The following is a 14,260-nucleotide window of genomic DNA, read 5'->3' as shown; positions in this document are numbered from 1 at the left end:
TCCATGCAAGTGGAAAGGCTCATGAGAGGAGTTACAGGAAGCTACTGGCTATTCAGAGAGAATCAGTTTTCTTCATGGTCAGTGGTAGGCTGCCAATGCTCCAGTAGTTAGCCATATATGGACAACATTAATCAGAGTCAGTAGGATATATCTATATCGATCTGTATCTATATAAACTGAAGACTTGTATTTGAGAGGATGTATGTAAGGGGACGTGGGAGGTAATGGAGGAAAAATAAAGGGTGGATATGAGAAAAATGAATTACAGTCATGTGTGAAAATCTCAGTCCAGTTAGGGGGACAGCTCCACAGGTTGGTAATAGAGTCAGGGACAGCCTCTGTTCCAGTTGTTGGGGGACCCACATAAAGACCAAGCTACATGCCTGCTGCATATTTGTGGGAGGCCCTTGTATGTCTTTGGTTCATGGTTTAGTCTCTGAAAGCTGCCACGGGTCTAGGTTAGTTAGCTGACAATGGTGGTCTTCTTGAGGAGTTCCTAACCTCTCTGGGTTCCTCAATCCTTCCCCCAACTCTTTCATAAGACTTTCTGAGCTCTGTCTAATGTTTGGCTATGGGTCTCTGCATCTGTTTTGGTCAGCTGCTGGGTGAAGCCTTTCAGAAAACAGTTATGCTAGGCCCCTGTCTGCAAGCGTAAGAGCATCATTAAAGGTGTCTGGGATTGGTGCTAGCCCCTGGGAGGGATCTCAAGTTGAACCAGTAATTGGTTGGCCTTTCCCTATCTCTATGACATTTTTGTCCCTTGGCTGGCCTCAGTGGGAGAGAAGGTACCCAGCCCTGTACTGACTTGAGGTGTCAGGGTGGGTTGGTACCCAAAGGGGATCTCACCCTTCTCAGATGATGGGGAAGGAGGCACAATCGGGATGTAAAGTGAATAAACAGATAAATTAATGGGAAATTATTCTCAAAAGATCCAGTGCAGTTAGGTGGTCAGACTGACATCTAATGAGTCAGCTGAGCAAGGGAAATTTATTGGAGGTCCTGCAGCAAAGCAGCAATGAAAAAAACAGTACTTTAGGAACACTCATTTCAGAACTGCTTTAGGACACTGCTGTAGGAGCATAGAACAGTGATAAGGAAACAACTTTCAGAGACAGAGAGGAGGGAAAATTTGGCTGCAAATGACTGTAAACGGGGGACAGGGTACATTTAAGAGTCCTCTGGTTATCAAATGCAGGGGAGATAAAGGTCTAAGATGCTTCTGAGGCTTTAGGCTATGTTGTCTTAGGAAAGTAGTGTTCTCTTGTGCAGAAAACAGGTGACAGAGCAGCTTGTTGTGTTGCCCTGGGATTTCAAAGGATTGAATTAAGAAGAGGTTGGGAAAAATCAGCCCTACAAATAGATTTAAGAGATAAGTCTCAAGTCTTTAATCACAGCACTTGGGAGGCAGAGGAAGGTAGATCTCTTTAAGTTGGAGGCCAGCCTGGACTACAGAGTGAGTTCTAGGACAGCTAAGGCTACAGAGAAACCCTGTCTCAGTGAGGGAGGCAGGGGAGAGAGGAGAAAAGGGAGGAGAAGAGAGAAGGGAGGAAGTGGGGTTTTTATGAGCCTGTGTGGGACTAGTTCCTACTAAAGCAATACCAAGACAGGTGAAGGACACAGCTTACCACTGGGATCAGGGAGAGAGGAGGGAGAGGAGGGGAGGGGAGGAGAGGGCAGAAGAGGGGAGGAGGGGAGGGTAAGGGAGGAGAGGGAAGACCTCATTTCTACTCATTCCTACCAAATGAGACAATTACTGAAATTCTTTTGGTTGAATTAAGCAAGCTTTGTTTTCTGTCATATAGAGCTGTCTCTCTAAAGTGGGGTTTGAAAGAACTGCATTTGAAAGAACAAAAAAGAAAGTGGGGTTTAAATAGGCCCAAAGCTGCAAGGCTAGGGAGTTATCAAGGGTTGGGGGATTTAGGTTGTGTGGGAACCTGGCTTAACATCTCAAAATTATTTGGCATAATATCTCATCAGGGCGGAGGTCAGGGTATAGGGTGCAGAACATGTCCAGTTACAGAAAATGGGTCAAGACATGGTCAAATTTGGGTTTTACATTAAACAGGAATGAACCTATTTTGACCTTGTAATTATCTTAGACCTTGCTTCTAATCTTAAGATGGATTCAGGCTGATCTATCACTTGCTGTCAAGATACAATGTAGATAGAAAGAGGAAACATCTTTGATGAGGAATAAAAGAAAAGAATTCAAATGTCATACAGGCCAAAGAACATGAGAAATGAGAACATATTTAGATGCAACAGGAGGAGAATGGCTTCTTCCAATGGTGTTAGAAGCAGCCCCTGTGGAAATGGGCTGTGTTTTAGTTACTGTTGTATTGCTGTGAATGGACATCATGATCAAGGCAATTTTTAAAATAAACGATTTAAATGAAGGCTTGCTTGCAGTTTCAGAGACCCAGTCCATGCCCATCATGGTGGGGAGTGTGTGGCAGGGAGAGGGAGCCTGGCCTGTGCTTCTGAAACCTCAGAGCTCACCCAAGTGACACATCTTCTCCAACAAGTTCACACCTCCTAATCCTTCCCAAACAGTTCCACTAAATGAGGACCAAACATTCAAACACAGGAGCCTACAGGGGCCACTCTCATTCAAACCACAAAACTCGACAGAAGCAGGTATCAGGTCAAGGCCAGGAAGGAAGGAGGCATGAGCAGAGCGGCAGGTGAGGAGGGTCAGAGAGAGTTTACAGAGAAGGGAACAGAAAGGCATCTGACATGGGCTAAACCTGTGCAAACAGGCCCATCTCCAGTAGGGGAAGAGAAATATCGTCAAACATACAACACCAGCTTCATCTCCAGGGATCCCATCACACCTCGGCCTCTTATTTGCTTCATGCTTTCAGGTCCTGATTTCACCCAGGATCTCAAGCCTGTGGAATACATTCACCTGTGCAACCAACACTTGTTATATATTTATAATAGCCAGAAGCAACCCAGACGTCCCGCAACAGAGGAATGGATACAGAAAATGTGGTACATTTACGCAATGGAATATTGCTCAGCTATTAAAAACGACTTCATGAAATTCGCAGGCAAATGGATAGAACTTGGAAATATCCTGAGTGAGGTAACTCAGTCACAAAAGAACAAACACTGTTTGTACTCACTGATAAGTGAATATTAGCCCCAAAGTTCAGAATATCCAAGATTCAACTCACAGACCACATGAAGCCTAAGAAGAAGGAAGACTGCTCATCTCTTAAAGGCTAGGCTAACAACCCAAAGGGCAAGAAGTCAAACTGCTTTAGGTGCTGCAGCAGACAGTATCACTTGGCATTAGAGCTGTCACTGTCACAACGAAAGGAGATGCTTAGTCTTTCATAGCCTTAAATCCATTTGTTGGAAGTAATAACAGTTGATTTGGGGAGAAAAAGAGACCATTTGCATATTATAAAAATAACATGTAAAAAAGATTTCAGAGATTAGAATTAGGAAAGCAGTAGAGAATGCTGACTGCATTTTACTTTTAAAACACCATTACTTTTTTTAAACTTTTTTTGTTTTTACTCAGTTGGGGACCAAACCCTTGCTGCATGATGACCAAGTACTCTACAACTGAGCTACAATTAGAGGGTTGAAGTGTTTTCTTAAGGAAACAGGAATAAAGAATACAATCCTCCCAAAAAGTAAAAAAAAAAACAACAAAACAAAACAACAAAACAAAAACAACAACAACAACAACAACAAAAAACCTAAGTTGAAACATGTTTAAAAAAAATACTTTTTTGGAAACAAAACAAAAAAACCTAACCCCAAACCCTGGGATCCTCCATTTACAATGTATGACTGGGGAAAGGAAAAGGAAAACGGAAGGGAAAGGAAGGGAAAACTGGAAGGCACTTAGCCACTCCTCTGTTGCTGTGAGAAACCACATGCCAAAGGCAACTTAACAAAGGGAGAGTTTATTTTGGCTTATGGTTCTAGAGGGATAAGTCATGACGGGGAGGCATGGCCACAGAGGCAGGAAGCTGAGAGACCACATCTTGAACTGTGAGCAGGAAGCAGAGAACTCTTACTGAAGTACAGAAAATCTTTATACTGCCCAAGCCCATCTCCAGTGATACACTTTTTCCGTCAAGACTCCATTCCCTAGACTTCCCAGCCAGGGAGCAGGCACTCAAATATATGAGCCTACAGCGGGCACTGTCATTCAAACCACCCACACTCTCCTTTTAATGCTATGAAATACAGAGCTATCCTGTCAGTAGACTAATCAACTCAGACATTTTCACATACATATGAAATTCAAAAGATTATTAATCTTTTTTGTCCATGAAGAGCAGTTAGAATAACACCTGGATTGAGACCTATGCAAGTTCTTAGGCATAGAATTGGTTGGAACTCCTACTGGAACTCCTTGTATTTAGTGATGTGCACCCCAGAAAGGCCCAGAAGGTGAAGTGCCCAGCCTCATAGAACAGAGCACAAGAGCAAGCCTAGCAGGTGAAATGCACAGCCTCTCATCACGCTATGCAATTCCTTGTTATAAGAGCAAGGAGACAGACCAGTGGACTTGTCAGACTTTCTTTACCAACAGCCTTGAGATGTTGCCAGAATACTAATTATTTCTTTAAAGTCTCTATATTTCCTCTCCCTTGATAAGCCTTAAATGAAAATTCTGAAAGATGAATAGAGAAAAAAAATCTACAAATCTATATAATGTACATATATAGTATTGATATACTTTTAAAAAATTAAAATAAATGGTGTGTAAAATCCTTCATTCAGAATCTGTGTGATTCCTTACAGTTAAGTACACATTTATTTACTACTTACAATTTTCGTAAAGGTTTTACTTGCTAAGTTCTTTGGTTTATAACAAAGAAAACAAATATGCAGCCTCACATCCCGATACTCACTTTTCTTCAAATAGTACAACAGAACAGGTCAGTAATTTCAGGGGGAAAAAGACATGAACACAAAAATTATAAAGATACAAAAGTAATAAAAGCAAATAAGTCACCAAGCAGGTTACCAGTGCACACTGGGTAATAAATACTCATAGAGAGTTGTTCTGGTTCAAAAGTCTTTAATTTAGTTAAAAATCTCTTCAAGACAGAGCAAAGTTTTACAGAGTTCCTAGTATCCTATTATACAGTTACTAATTAGCCTTCACTCCTTAAATATATATACTTCATACATGTAGGCAAAGAAGGAAATTGTTTGTGATATAACATTACACAATTAATTACAGCAGCAGCTGGGGAGGCACAGCGCGGCCTAGACAGAGACATCACAGACGGGAAGACTCACGCAGCAGTGTCACAGTGCGTCACTTTCCAGTCTCTGCTTCTCATCCTGTCCCACCTGGCCTAGGCGAGATAAAAGCTTGCTATATGCCTCCCTGTTTAAGGGAGAAAAAGAAAAAATCACTTACGTATTTATAACAGATTTAACACAACACTTAAAAATACTGCTGCATGTATCTAATGAGTAAAGTCAGGTGTTAGAATTCGTGCAGATATTTCCGTGTAACTCATAAGTACAAAATGACAGTTAAATGGTGCAAGCATTCAGTAACCATCTGAAATGATATAGTCCCATCCATAACAATGGACTCACAGCACACTGCTTGAGGATAATGATGACATGATCACAATAGGGGCATTGTTCAACCACAAAATTATGGAATATAAGCATTACCCCAGGACAGCTCAGTGTCACAACACCAGCATATGCCTTATTTGTCTTTTTACCTTCTCCTTTAATAGTTTGAAAATAAAATGGTGTTTCTAATCATCTGTAGGACTTCCTGGTATTTGAGATTGGTTTTGGCCTGGCTCCAAGAGGCCAAGACTGGTCAGAAGGCTGAGGCAGGGTCTACAGTGACCAAATTTTATGGTCCATTAACATATCCACTATTTGAGATGCTTTAAGTAGTATTCTGCCTAGAAGTTCTTTCATTAGTCTAAATAACTGTAGATTCTGAATCTTTTCAACGAGACTTCTGTGGACATGCCTGGCCACAAAGAGTGGCTGTAGGTGCAAAGGGAAAGCTCCCATGGGAGGGCTGCCCAGAGGGAAACAGAGCAGAGTGATAACTTATAGATTTAGAATGTGTTAACTCAGCGATACTGGAGGGGCGTGTGTGCTAGTCACGGGGAGGTTTGGAAGTGCCCAGCCATGGAGCTGGCTAAGCCACATTAAAATATAAAGGTTATGTGTGTGCATGTCTTTCATTCATGAATTCAGAGCTTGGGTGGGTGCAGAGCTGTGCACACCTGCTGGGAGCACAGAGCAGACTCCATAAATATTTACCACTACAAGTAGCACATTAGCAAATGCTGTTACAGTGGTCCAATGGGCAGAGTCCACAGGGAAACTCCCTCCAGCCTTTTCATGAAAAGCCTCAGAAGCTAGATGCTAGCAGTTTTTGCCAAAGTACGTTTTATGGTATGAAGAAGGCACCATTTCTTTAAGCTGTGTTTTTAAGCGATCCAGTCTTTTCTCTGTAGAAAACAGTCAGAGGCCAGCCAAGTTCTCTATAGAAGAGATATGCCACCATGGCGTGATGTGAGCTTTGTAAGTTTCCTTTTAAAAGTATTCATTTACTGTGCTGCAAAGATGGACTCTTCTAGTTAGCTAATGTTATAATCAATTTAGGATGTCTCTGAGTAAACTGACTTAGAATACCATAGTAAAATTTTTTCAGCTAAAAATGGAATATATGTTACCTGAGAGTGCCTCAATTGAGAAAAAGCCTCCCTAAGATCCAACAGTAGGCAAGCTTGTAAGGAATTTTTTATGCTAGGGACTGATTTGGGAGGGAACAGCACATTGTGGGCGAGGTCATCCCTGGGCTGGTAGTACTGGGTTCTTTAAGAAAACAATTAGTTAGCAGACCGTTTTATCAGACTTTTGGCTGTGAGGAGCAAACCAATTAGTTAGCAGCACCCTTCCATGGCCTCTGCATCAGTTCTTGCCTCTGGGGTTCCTGCTTTGTGGAGCCTGTCCTGACTTCCCTCAGTGATGAAGCAGAGTAAACCATTTCATCCATAAGTTGCTTTTGGTCAAATGTGTAATGTAAACAAAGTATTCCATTCTGTAACCTAGCTTAGGACATGCCGACAGTTTCAGTACTGGCTCCTCTAAAACAGTCTCTTTAGGAACCATAGGTTTATTCTTAGAATGATGCATTTATCTAAATAGTAATGGGTTATAAGCTTACAAAACAAAATAGAACAGAACAACCTAACTATGAGTATGTAGCTAAATCTAGACTTACTCATTAGATACACTGGACACAGCTGGGCAGTTAGGATCTGTCAATATGGGTTTTATATGACAAGTCACCTGAGGCTTCGAAATCCAGCTCTCCCTAAGGACACTGTGCTTTGAAAAGATAGGCACCACCAAGGTGTGCAGCTTTGAGGTGGCCATGTCAGCAGGGCCATGGCGATGCTGTGTGACTCCTGCTAAGCCACACTACTGTCTACGCATGCAAGCATTACAAAACTGACAACAGTTACAGCACTGAAGCATTTTTCATCTAAAAAGAAATTATCCCATTTTATTAAATAGGCAATATGCATTTTAATAAAAAGATAAAACATGCATTATATGGTACACAAAGTAGTATAATTATCAAACATACCTTTGTGCAATATTTCTACCAAGGCCCCATTTGAGCTCTGAATCCTTCAGAGACTGAGTGAGGGTAGGAATCAGGTGGATGACAACATACTGATTCAGCGTTGCTACTGTCTCTAGGATGCTATACACTTGATAACTGTATTGCATACCATAGTCCTGGATGAACTGCCTGAAAGCAAAATAGACAATTTAAGAATCAATTTGAGGTGATTTCTTGGACCATTTGTATACAGTATAATGACTTCTCAGGACTGAGAGGCCGGGCCTGCTTCCGTGTGTGCGTAGCAGCTGCAGGTAGGTAGTCTTGCGTAGTCTGGCTTCACCTTCAACACTGTCCACTGGCCTCAGTTACCTAAAATGTTGGGATTAAAGGTTTGTTTCACCATGCCCAGCTTGTGGGATGCTTGGAGAACAAAAAAAAAATGAGTGGAGGGTGAATCAGGTGGTTCAAAAAGAAAAAAATGTAACTCAAAGGACTTGTCATGATATTCTCCCCTTCAAAATTGGGACAAGAGTGTGAAAGGCAGTAAGTAAGGTCATGTTTCTTAGTTATTTTTTTTAGCCTATCACATGTCTGGATTAGTCAATACAGTTATGAAAAGTTATTCCTATCTTTTTACATGTTTTAAGTGAACAAAAAACCTTAGAAAGTCTTTATAAATAAAAAAAAATTACCTCTAAAATTTTCACATTCCACAAACAATATAATAAAAGCCAAGTAGCTTAGTAAATAATATATAACAAAGATCTGATCTGTAAATTTTCATGAATGTTCTAACATAAAGTGATCATAACTGAAAGGACCTGAGAACAGCAGACAAGCACCAACTGTGAGAAGAGAGGGAAGAGACCAGGAACCACGTATGCAACACAGAATAAAAGGAACACCTCAAATCTCATGTCATATCGTGCCAGGACAGGGATCTGTGACAGGACACACAAAAGCTAGCTGGCAGAGCCCTTAAAAAGAAACGGCACAAAGACTCTGCCCTAAGAGAAGACTCCAATCAAACCTAAGAAGCTTTCTGAAACTTTGGTGTGTAAAGCAAGTTGGAGGACCAGGGACAGGCATTTTTACATAGCATCCCCAGGGACAGGCATTTTTACACAGCATTCCCTGGAGCAGTTAAGCAAGCTCGGAAGGCCTGTGCACCTGTTGTCGGAACTTACACTTACTTGTTTCTGTTTTTTTCCTTCTCAACCACATTCAAGATTCTTTCTCATTGAAGACACAAGGAATTTCAAGTCAGTTAGCTTACCTTTTTCCTTGGCACTTTTACTTTTTCAACAAAGCAATACAATGTAACAAAACCACTGCCCCAAATACTATAATTGAAACACTGTAAACAAGTAGTAACACATTATGTTTTGGATAATTAGTTATTTAAAAAGCATGTTGGCTGTCAAATGGCTGGCAACCCTCTCCTTGCCAGTTGGCATGTGTTCCAGTTACCTAAACAGAGAAGTCAGCTGGGTGGCAGGTCCTCCTTCTGACCCCACTTGGCAGGGTTTTACCATGCACTGCAGGTTCTCTGTGGCCAGCTTTTTAACTAGGAGAAAATGATAGGATTACACAATGTGTCTGAACTGACCATCTGGATCTTCATTTTTAACACTCTTGATTTAGAAAAATATGTTGTTTTCTTCAAGTATGTGCATGCTTTTTTTAAGTTTTCAAATGAAATAGTTTTGTTTGTTCTAAAGAATACCTAAAAAGTTTAAAAGTCTATTTTGAGTCTGAAAGCTGAAATAATGCATATGAAGATGTTTTCCCTTTAGAAAGGTATCCATATTCAAAACCCATTCCACTCTATCTTACAAACAGATACATCAGACAAAAGGGAGCCTTTTTTAAAGACACAGATTTGCAGACGTATTGATTTTATTTTTAAATTCACAGGAGCATACTTTTCATCCCTTACAAACCTTTAAGTAGCAAACTAGACCACCCAATGTACCTTTGCTTTAACTCAGCCAAACTTTTGTATTATTTGTTTAACCAAATTCTTTAACATAGTGCGCCTGAACATACAGTGCAACAATACTGCTGCAATTTGGATCTTAAATGTGTCTTGGGTAGGCTTCTTCGTTACCTGCTGGGTGACCAGCCCTTGGTGCAGAGAGCAGAGTGTGCCCCTTCTCTCCCCCCCCCAACCCCCCACTGTTTCCACCGTGGCAGGTAAGCATTCTGCCTCCATGTGTATCCCCTACAACCACTGTCTCACCTTAAATGAGGGAGGAGGCTAACCAACTACGGACTGAAGCTTACAACAGAGGCAAGCACACCTTCTGTATTTTGTTAAGCTAATGTGAAGCTAATAGAAGACCTGAGTAGAGTGTAGAAAACTTAGCATGCTTTTTGTCCCCCTTAAGAGACAGGGTTTCTCTGTGTAGCCCTTGCTGTAAGCTGGAACTTACTTTGTAGAGCAAGCTGGCCTTGAACTCACAGAGATCCACCTGCCGCTGCCTCCTGAGTGCTGGGACTAAAGGTGTGCATTACCACATGCAGAAGATTGGAAACAAGTACAGAGAAGATTATCATGTGCTTTATGCTATAAAACTCTTGTCTGGGGCCATCAAATGTGTGTGTAAACTGTTGCAGTTAACATGGCTCAGTGTGTGGAAGTAGATGCCTCACATACAGTGAAGCAATATCTAGTATTGTCAGAGCTGTACAAGGATTGCCAGAGTCAGGTTCACACAGAGTCTGTTATCTCAGTAAGAAAGGAAGGCCTATACTCTAGTTATCATCTGCTTTCCCCTGGGTAAGGGAAGCTTATCTACTTCTGTCTCAGAGACATGGTTTCTGAGAGTTGGTGGGATCCAATGTGGATAAAGCTATTCAAATGGCATATAATCTAAAACTTATGAATCATTACTTCATTTCACAATTTTCCATTTAGTGTTAACAGCTGACCCACGGAGGATAACATGTAGTAGGTGAAATCCCAGGAAACCAAACCATGGCTGTATGACATACAACTTCCGTGCTGTCTGCTCTGAGGAAGCAAATCTTCAATGAGAAAGTGCAGAGTGAAAGCCTTGCACTTCAACATGTTAAAGTTTAGCAAGTGCAGTGTTTTAAAGAGCCAGGTTCTCTCTGGAGCCACCAGAGGGCATGTCCTCCTGCCAAGTGACAGCACAATATGGAAGTATAACAGACCACTCTTTCCTGACACAGACTATGAGCAACAGGAATACCAAAAATGTTGAAATAAATGTCTATTTAAAAGCATTGTTAACACTTTTGAGAAAGACAGAGCTTGTGAGATATGTTTGAGCTTTCCACCACCACTTAGGGGACTGCCCTTGGATCCCCCAGAGTCCCTTGCAAACTGCAAAGCAGTTAAAACACAATCACATTGTAACAAAACACACACACACACACACACACACACACACACACACACACACCCTCTGCACAAGGAAGAAAGGCTTAACTGGCCAAACTACTCATCAAGACAGAACTCTGATGCCTGATCTGCAGTCTTAGCAAGCTTTAAAAGCGTGTCACAGGGGGACTAGAGCTCACACTTTAATGTGAGCATGCAAACCACAGCTGATGAGACTAAGGACATGGACTGAAATCCATGGCGCTCCCAGGTTTGTCCCAACCAGCTTGGATATCCTAGCACACAACCTAAGAGAAGAGGCTGACTCCGCCTCCAGATTCTTGGCAAGTCTCATTGAAATCACAGGAAGCTTGCATAGACTTTTATTTTTTTGAGGAGCTAAAAAGCCTAATGAAAGGAAATACCCCATAAACTACTTGCCTCAGGAAAGGGGGGTATGGGGTCAGACAAAACAAAACTCTAAATAAAATAGGCTGAACTGTGTCCATATTTAATTCTTTTCCCCCACCTCACCCCACTACTGTCAATAGTTGATTCTTTAACCGTGATACCTACCAAGGGATGGAAAACAACCCTGTACCTTTAATAGCTATCAATTTAACTCATGGGAAAAAACATTCGCTTAGTATGGACATAGAAAGAGCTAACAAAAATCAAGATGGATGAAACTAACCTTGGGGTTCATTTACCAACAGCAAACATTTCATGATGCCAGGAAGGAGCAGTTCCAGGTCACAAACAGCCATCTCCGTGTCCTTGAAGAGCTGGAGGGTGAAGGCCAGTACGGATGCTAATCGAGGAGGGGGTGAGGACCCTCTAAACTCAAGGTAGGATTTCCTGAAAAGAAGCAAACTTTATTTTTCTTATATTTAAAGCTCGATTGAGTAGAATCAAATGGCATGTATGTTAAAGATGTTAAGGAATACTGTAAAAATGTATTCCTTAAATAAAGTATATTTAAAAAAAACAATGTATATAGTCTATCATGTTAACTTTAAAGACCACTTTGGTATGTTGTATGCTCTGAAAGCTAGTAGAGATATAAAGAAAACTTAAAGCAACTTAGTTTTAAAATGAATTTACCAAACCTAATTGCTAACTTGTTTTCTCCTTTTCCCATGGATGTCTCATATCCCTTATCAGTTTTGCCAGAAATCAACATTTCCTCTAATGTCAAATTTGCATAAATAAATCTCCCCTCACATTTATTTATTTAGAATTTAGGAGGGGGGTCTTATGTTTCTAAATAAATAAAAGGACTGCACTAGGAAACAGCTCCAGTTCTAGCTTTATCTTTCTTCCTCCCGGTAGGAATTTAGAAAACTAACGTCAGGTTGAATATCATCTCTCAGGGTGCAACAAACTGTAACATTACAATTCAAGTGAGGTTGTAGAATTACACCCTCCTTCACTCAGCCTCCCACTTAACTGCTTAGAACTAATTCTGGTCACTGAGCAGAAAATGAATAAGTGTGACAAGTGTTGAGTTTCTTTTGAAAAACATCTAGACATTATCAGAGTTGGTCAAACATTATTTAACCCTCACTCCACTATATTTTTAATCTTGCTGATGAACTTAGCACCTTGTACAAGGTAGGCAGGCTTCCCGCCACTGAGGTACATTCCCGAATCCAAATACTCCTCAGTGCAAACCTCACACGTGTATTGTTTGGGAACCAAGAGTATACCTAAGGAGACACAGTGAACACTAGGACTATAAACTCATTCAAGGAACTGCACTGCAAAATCACCCTTGTTCCACACACACACACACAGTGGCTCTCACATTTTACAGTCCTAGATACAGCCACTTTCTGAGGCAGTGTTTATTTCATTCTGTGCACCGCTAAATTACTCATGCACCCCAAATAAACACTTATTTGGCACAGACTGGATACCAGAAGCAAATTAAAAATAAGCATACACAATTAAGTGAAAAAGAACAGACCATAGACTCATTATCTAGTGAAGAAGTTATGTATGACCACACACAAAAAAGGGGCAGTTTTAATCCCTGTGAGTAGTGCTTTGACCAAAAGGACGGAATCATCAGATTCTGAGCAGGAAGCCTAACTCAAACAGATCCACAGTAGAGATGTGCAGACTAGAGGAGCCACAGGAGCCCACCTCCATTTCTGCTGAATATTGAAACCAAACACACTTGTTTCTAGTCAACTATAACCTACCTACTATGGAAAGAATAAACCCATCCTTAGCTAAACATGAAGTACAAAAGAAATCTCAGAATCCAGCTGGAATACTAAGCAAGGGGCTTAACTTGGTGATAAGGACTTGAGTTCACCCCCCCATTTGTCATTGAACTTAACATCAAAACCAGGAAATGTCTCAAATACCATAACAGATTACTATAACTATTCAGAACCTGAAAACTGGGTCAGACAAGACACATGCTACCCTGTGATATTAGGTGCAAGTTTATAAAGAACAAACATGATTGAGTCCAGAGGGACGGCTTTTTAATGAAGAGACTGGCAGGAACAAAGCTTGAAAACAGGGAAGTATAAAGCATCTTGAAGGACAATAATCAAACATTACACAGCAAAAGGGAGACAATGTATGCTGGAAGGCAGAGAGGTGTCAACATGAATCTGGCTGGCCTTGGTGGTGTACCACTTTAATCCTAGTAGTTGGGAGGCAGAAACTAGTGGATCTTTGTGAGTTCCAGGCCAGGCAGCATAACACTGAGAACTTGTACTAAAAAGAAAATGAAAACAAACAAAAGCAAAACCAACAACATCAAAAAAAAAAAAAACAAACAAAAAAAAAACCCACAAGGAAACAAAAATAAAAAAGAGAGAAGAGAACTTTTTGTTTTTTAAGTACGAATACTAGATACAGTGATGACCGTAATGTAGCATGATAAGAGAAATGGGAAATGAACAAACTACAAAGCTTCTGAGTAACATGATTCTAGGAATACAAGAGAAACAGAATTTGTGTTTATATCTGATCATTAAGAAGATCAAGGCTGAGGAAGTGGCTCAGTCAGTGCAGTACTTTCTTGCACTGTAATCATAAGGGCCTGAGTTTAGTCCCCAAAACAGAAATAAAAATTCAGGCATGTCTGCTTATACTGTAATGTCATTACTACAGAAGGAGAGCCAGGCTGATCTCTGGGGCAGACTGGGCAATCTAAGCCAGTGGGACACCATGTCTCCAAGAAAGAAAGATGACAGCAAAATATGACCTCTTTGGTTGTCCTCTGGCCTTCCCATGAAGAGGAGTGCCCACACATACAGACAGAGAGCAGAGAGGAAAAATAGACAGAATAA

At 40.9% G+C, this 14,260-nt stretch overlaps 1 protein-coding gene across 2 annotated transcripts in view; it reads right to left on the bottom strand.

Annotated features, from left to right (window-relative positions):
- Positions 1-5,030: 5,030 nt before the first annotated feature.
- The window catches only part of Mms22l (MMS22 like, DNA repair protein), a 116,570-nt gene continuing 107,340 nt past the window's right edge, over positions 5,031-14,260 (bottom strand). For both annotated transcript variants that reach the window (XM_052176158.1, XM_052176159.1), the window contains exons 22-25: positions 11,641-11,804; positions 9,068-9,164; positions 7,616-7,783; positions 5,031-5,365 (exon numbers count right to left, since the gene is read on the bottom strand). In XM_052176158.1, coding sequence (XP_052032118.1) covers positions 5,284-5,365; positions 7,616-7,783; positions 9,068-9,164; positions 11,641-11,804 — 511 coding nt within the window. In that variant the 3' untranslated portion in view covers positions 5,031-5,283. The remainder of the gene's footprint in view (positions 5,366-7,615; positions 7,784-9,067; positions 9,165-11,640; positions 11,805-14,260) is intronic.

The sequence above is a fragment of the Apodemus sylvaticus genome, chromosome 3, assembly GCF_947179515.1.
Source record: "Apodemus sylvaticus chromosome 3, mApoSyl1.1, whole genome shotgun sequence".
Lineage (NCBI taxonomy): Eukaryota > Metazoa > Chordata > Mammalia > Rodentia > Muridae > Apodemus > Apodemus sylvaticus.
This window is presented reverse-complemented; position numbering and strand designations above follow the sequence as displayed.